The sequence below is a fragment of the Miscanthus floridulus genome, chromosome 19 (genome assembly GCF_019320115.1).
Source record: "Miscanthus floridulus cultivar M001 chromosome 19, ASM1932011v1, whole genome shotgun sequence".
NCBI lineage: Eukaryota > Viridiplantae > Streptophyta > Magnoliopsida > Poales > Poaceae > Miscanthus > Miscanthus floridulus.
This window is the reverse complement of record NC_089598.1, coordinates 101,802,365-101,808,543: the sequence shown is the minus strand read 5'-3', so window position 1 is coordinate 101,808,543 and position 6,179 is coordinate 101,802,365. Positions and strand designations below refer to the sequence as shown.

General features: G+C 45.0%; 1 protein-coding gene across 1 annotated transcript; it reads left to right on the top strand.

Moving 5' to 3' along the window:
* Window positions 1–265: 265 nt before the first annotated feature.
* Window positions 266–3,651, top strand: LOC136528526 (mRNA-decapping enzyme subunit 2-like). Its single transcript, XM_066521504.1, has 8 exons — window positions 266–608; window positions 707–858; window positions 963–1,090; window positions 1,483–1,581; window positions 2,196–2,348; window positions 2,540–2,643; window positions 2,848–2,915; window positions 3,249–3,651. The coding sequence occupies exons 1-8, from the start codon at window positions 523–525 to the stop codon at window positions 3,431–3,433; spliced, it is 975 nt and encodes a 324-aa protein (XP_066377601.1). The 5' UTR covers window positions 266–522; the 3' UTR covers window positions 3,434–3,651.
* The last annotated feature ends 2,528 nt before the right edge of the window (window positions 3,652–6,179 follow it).

Here is a 6,179-nt window from a genome sequence, read left to right as displayed (position 1 = left end):
AGAAAAACACTGTTCTGCCTGAAAAAACAAGCTAAAAAGTATGGATTATAAGACAAGCGAACAGGGCCGATGTAGCGATAGATTTAAAAACAAAAAAGAATCGACTTTAGAAAATTGATGCGGAACTCTTTAATTTTGAGACCCTAAATTCTTTTGGAGAGCCAATTTACATATATATTTGGAGTTACTCTTACGTAGTCTTTATAGATGGACTGATATGAGTGGGCTTTAACTATTTTCATTGTCACAATGTTGAGAATGGTTGGGCTTTAACTAGCAATTTTTTTTATTTTAAATAAAAAATCCATCTCAAGCCCAACCGTCCACCACCCCCTCGTTCCCGTAGCCGTCTCCTTCCTCGCGTTCCTTTCGTCCGTACGCCGCCGCCGCCTGCCTTGCACCGCCGACAGTGCCTCAGTCCAGATCGAGCCTCCCTCTTCCCAGATCCGGTCCTAGGCTACAGTCGCCGCCGCCGCCGCCGCATCTGTCACCTTCACTCCTCGTGCGCGCTCTGGCTGGTGGATGACGATGGCGGGCGGCGGGGGACTGAACCGGTCTTCATCGAGGGGGCAGCTGCCGCCGCAAGAGCTGCTTGACGATCTCTGCAGGTATTTCCCTAACCCCCCAAACCCCATCTCTCGAGTTCTTCTTGGATCTGCTTGGGTCAATCTAGAGTAAATCAATCTGAGCTGAATCGCCTCTGCAGCCGGTTCCTTCTGAATGTGCCCAAGGAGGAGCTGGAGTCGTTCGAGCGGATCCTGTTCCTGCTGGAGCAGGCGCACTGGTTCTACGAGGACAACTCCGTCGAGCACAACCCCAACCTCAAGTCCCTCTCCTTCAAGGACTTCACCTCCCTCAGTAAGCCTGCCTGTGCATGGATGCATAGGTGATTATTGTTGGATTGGTCGCTGACGCCAGTTCCGTTGCATTGCTATGGTCGATTGGATTGGTGGTGTGTTCAGTGTTCAAGAGCTGCACTGCTCTCAGGCCCTACATCGCGCACCTGGATGATATCTACAAGGACTTCAACAACTACAAGTTCCGTGTCCCTGTGTCCGGCGCCATCATCCTAGATGACACTTATGAGAGGGTAATTTGCTGATTTTTTTGCCCCAATTTATTGCATTTTAGGAGTTCCCTGATTGTGATTTGTGAATTAGGAATCTGAATGTAGGTTGCACCAATAGCATTTTCCTTACATTTGAAATCGGTAGGCATACATTATCCTCTGAGTTATAGTTGGCCCTATATATTGAAGGAAAAACTGTGACTTCTGATGCTAGGATGTGGTGTTTTCACTACAAATCTCTTATATATTTTCTTACACATACAATTTCACACGCTATTCTGCAATAAAATTATAAACATACATGAATTCTAGATTTTTTTTTTGACCCTTTGGAGCTCAATTTTGTTTGGGTGGGGGTGGGGTGGGGTTGTGTTGCTTCTCAAGACCAATTAACTTCTTCCCCTTCTCTACAGTGCTTACTTGTTAAGGGATGGAAGGCTGGGGCCAGCTGGAGCTTTCCTCGTGGAAAGAGGAATAAAGATGAGGAAGATCACACATGTGCCGTTAGAGAAGTAAACTTCTGCCTGTATCATCTTCCTGCCTGCAGTTTAATTTCCTTTCTGAGTGCACCCTGCAATTTCTTTGAAGCATATTGTACTTGCAGCAATGAAATATATATTAGATACCATTCAACACCATTTGCTGCTTTTATACGATAGTATTCCCTGCTTGGTTTGAGTTTACAAATTGCAATTTTCATATCGCTAGATCTTTGAATACTTTCATCTCTTCTTCGCGGCAAATGTCTGTTTGGTTAAACATGTATACATTTCATTCGCAGAGGGCATCCTTGTGGTCTGCAGGAGCAATCTTTGTCCTTTATGCTATCAGCAATATGTATCAATATTAAAGATAACAAGTGAATCACCAGTAACATTTTTTTCCACATGAAGGAAAAAACTTGATTAAAATATTTAGTTTGTTAAAGGCATTTCCTCTTGAATAGTAGAGTGGGTTTTCATACGATAAAGCCAATACTTTGCATGAGGTACTCGAAGATCCGTGTTGATAATATTTCATCCTTTCTCCAATCTGGAGCACTTCTAATGCTTATATTTGTTAGTTCCTCCTGTTCAGCATATAGTAGTTTTTTTGCTAACTAACATCTACTTGAATAACAATGCAGGTTCTAGAGGAAACTGGGTGTGATGTTTCTACATTTTTAAATTTGGATGATTACATTGAAGTTTCAATTGGACAACAAAGGGTTCGGCTCTACATCATAACAGGGGTTAAAAGAGATACTGTGTTTGCACCTCAAACCAAGAAGGAAATCAGTGTATGCATAGTTCTGAATCTTGTTCGCATCGCTTTTATTGGCAGTGATGCACCTTTACTTTGCAAGGCTTATTGCTGCTCTCCTTGGCCGATTGTCCTTCATTGTACCTTTTCTGTTTCTGTTGTTTTCTTTTCCCTTTTAAAAAGGTATGAAATGATCCACTGAGCTATCTTCCTCTGCAAATTTGTTAGGAAATCTCATGGCACAGAATTGATGAACTCTTACCAGCTAGTGATGACGCAGTATCTCGGGCAGTGAATGGAATGAAGCTGTACATGGTTGCTCCATTTTTGACGTAAGTACCTTGTGATCCACGTTCTACTTTATTTGTTGGGGGAAGATGCTGTTATGGGGGCATTGCCATTATTATAGATGCTCTCAAAAAAGAAGGAAACCAAAAATGTGCTTTTTTTATTCTGTGGCTTGATCTACTTCTAATTTTCCAAAGCGTAAAATTGTTGCTTAAACATTGTTGTCTCCTGCCTTGTTCTCTTTCCAGGGGTCTTAAGGCTTGGATTGCCACGCATCCTCCACCACTGCATCAGAAACCAGAGACATCTGCTAGAGGTTTCTTCTGCTCCCCTTTAGGGCACGTTCGGTTTCCAGGTATTCAAGGCCTGGAACAGATCCGGCCAGGAATACTATTGAATTTTATACGGCCATGCATCACCGGGATATGTTCCGGCCAGGAATGGCCTCAACCGAACGGGCCCTTACCCATTCTGGCCAAGATTACAAAAATGGAAGAAAAAAAACTTTGAATTATTCGTAATAGTTCTTGCTACAAATTCGCCTAGTTTTGATGTCAGAAGTCAGTCAGTTGACGTCTTACTTCAGACTAGCCTAGGTTTTCTCCCTAAAGTCATGGCATTCATTTGGTTATTATGTGGTGTCCGACAGGTACTGTGTGGAAGGCGAAGAATTCGTCAAGTGGCAGTACCCCAGTGGAGAACCCTGTTGCTAAAGCAGGATCTGACTTGCAGGCGCATCATGTTGACAACCGCCCCGGTCGCAGCTTCAGAAACTTCAGGTTTGACACGGCAAGCATCCTGCAGTCCATGGAGGCTTCCTTCCTACGCACCTAGGATCCTGACGAAGCATGATGAACCCTGCATCCTTATGTGTTTCATCATCCTTGATGTGTATAAACTGAGGACCAGCGCTATCGGTGTTGTCAATCTGTCTTCGTTTCGTCTCTCACTCGGTCGTTGCACCTGTAATCTTCCACAGCAACAGATGTTTCGTCTTGCATGTGGAGTGTGGTATATATATGTGGTGTCCTGCCAGACTGTTGAATCTGATTTTTTTCTGCTGCCCGGTTTCGTGGTGGTTGTCCATAAAGTTCTTTTTTTTTTTGAGAAACTGGGAAAACTATATTACGTAAACTTCTTAATGTTTACACCATATCTTACAAAGACCCTCTCAAGAAAAATGAAACTACAATCCATCAGAATTCTTATATGATTATATCCTGATTGAATTTAGTGGCATATCTGAGATAGAGTAAAGTCCAATTCAATTTGGCCTCTGAACTTATCGCTGAATTTAAAAGGCATCTTTGAACTCGAATATCGGACAATTTATACCCCCGCCCTTAATTTTAAAATTAAGATAAATTATTCTACTTAAATAGTTTGAGTGATTTCGATGGTGGTTTTGGCTGATGTGGCATGTGGGACCCACATATCTTCAATTTTTTAGTCATGCTATCTTTTATTAAATATTTAGGTTCCTAAATAATTCCAAATGAAAAAAATTAACTAGAAATTTTTAGATCTCTTTAAGCACTAAAAATTTTGTATAGAGCGTGTCTCCATCCCACCGAGAATTTTAAAATTTTGAATTTCATAAGTAGAGAACTTAAGACTAGTACACTGGGGTTTGAAGTTTTGGCAGTATTCTATGAGGATTCAAGTAGTGTTGAATTGCTCGATTCAGTTGGAATCAGAATGATTGATTGCATGAATGTTGCTTCGTTGGATATTCTTTTGCAGAAGCTCTCTGTCCTAAAATATAAAGAATTTAAGTCTGTCCTAAGTTAAACTATGTAAAGTTTGATCAAATTTATAGAGAAAAGTATTAATATCTACCATATCAAAGATGTAAATTATGAAAAAAAAAATTGTAATGTGTCAATAATACCAATTTAATGTCATAACTATTATTCTTTTTTCTTATTTTGGTCAAACTTAACACAATTTGACTTAGGACAGACTTGAATCCCTTGTATTTCAAGACAGATGGAGTATAAGTTTGTATACAAAAAAGGCCAATATATGTGGTTCTATCAATCGGTCCATTTGGCTTCAAAGTATCACTGTACTAATTCTGATGACCTTGCCTGCAGTGAGCTCCAATGTTGAACGGGATGTAAGAAAAATCCAGCCCGAAAGCAACCCAGCTAGCGGTTTTGCATAAAAGAAAAAAGAAAACAAAAATAAGAGGCAGTCATCAAGAAAGCAAATCCACTGCAGTACGGTGGAGAAGGGGGAAAAACAGTAATGCCAAGCCATGGATGAAAATACTGTTGGCTGATTTGTTATGAGAGAAAAATATTATTCATTGTGTCGGGTACCGTAGAACGGGGTACCCCGAGCGAACATCAAAAGGGTTACTCAAGTCCTATAAAAAAACAAAGCTAGGAGGTAAGCCATGGGCTCCTCACCGACCACGTCCGAGCCCACCAGGCTCTCCGCCTCGCCTCGAGCCTCGCACAGGAGGTCTCGACGTCCTGACGCAATCTCCGCCTCGCGCGAGGCCTTTCACGGAAGGCCTCGGCAAGGAGTGCAATCTCCGCCTCGCGCGAGGCCTTTCACGGAAGGCCTCGGCAAGGAGTGCAACCTCCGCCTTGCGCGAGGCCTCTCACGGAAGGCCTCGGCAAGGAGTCCGAACTCCGTCTCACGCGAGGCCTCATTCTCCGTATCACTCGAGGCCGGCTTGTCCGTAGCCCGTCGCCCCCCGCCTCGACCGATCTTCCCGACAGCACGTCATGTCCCATTAATACGTCAACCACTCCCGCAATCTCAGCCGGACGATGGCTCGACACCGCAGAATGGCCGACGGAACATGAGGTCGCATCAGCACCATACCAACTGAGACAGGGCACGGCGGGGATTACCGGTCACTGTATCCTGACGTTGTGCCCACGATCAGCGCCCGCACTACACTGTGCCCCGCGATCCCCGCCTCGAAAACAACACGATATGGACGGCCTGGCCCGGGTCATCACCATCTCCAAGCCAGCACACCGGATCAATCGCTCTCTCCGGGCCTCAGCACTATGCACCATGGTCTCGGCTATCTCGGGATTCGTGTCCGCCGAGACCCCCCACGGCGGTGCAGCCTCGGCACCAACCGAGCCTCGGCCTCGTGCACAGTCAGTCCACAGCGGCTCGCACGTTCACCGCCGCACCCACTCCGAGGCAGTCCTGGAGCTCCCATGACGTACAGGATCAGATGTGACCAGCACGCCGCCCCAGTGCTCCAAGGACGGACCACTCCGACAACCACGCCGCCACAGGAACAGGCCATAGGGCTCGGACATGCCGCCCCTGTTGGCACGACGTCGTATAGTTAGCACATGTACTGTCCTTGTCCTCCCTTCAACTATAAAAGGAGAGGACTTGGGCCATTTAGGAGGGACGAAGAAGAAGGCCCTGTAACACACACTTCCCAGCCACCTGAGAGCAACGTCTCAAGCAGCCCACACGACACCTCGCCGAGACTTGGGACTAGCTCACTCTCTCACCTAGCTTGTAACCCCCTACTACAAGCACTTCGGTGCAAGGAATACAAGATCGATCTCTCAGACTGGACGTAGGGCATCGATTG

Coding starts and splice junctions, on each gene's coding strand:
- LOC136528526 (XM_066521504.1), top strand. CDS start 523: ATGACGATGGCGGGCGGCGGGGGACTGAACCGGTCTTCATCGAGGGGG. Junction 859..962: donor CAAGGACTTCACCTCCCTCA/GTAAGCCTGCCT, acceptor TGGTGTGTTCAG/TGTTCAAGAGCTGCACTGCT. Junction 2,644..2,847: donor ATGGTTGCTCCATTTTTGAC/GTAAGTACCTTG, acceptor TTCTCTTTCCAG/GGGTCTTAAGGCTTGGATTG.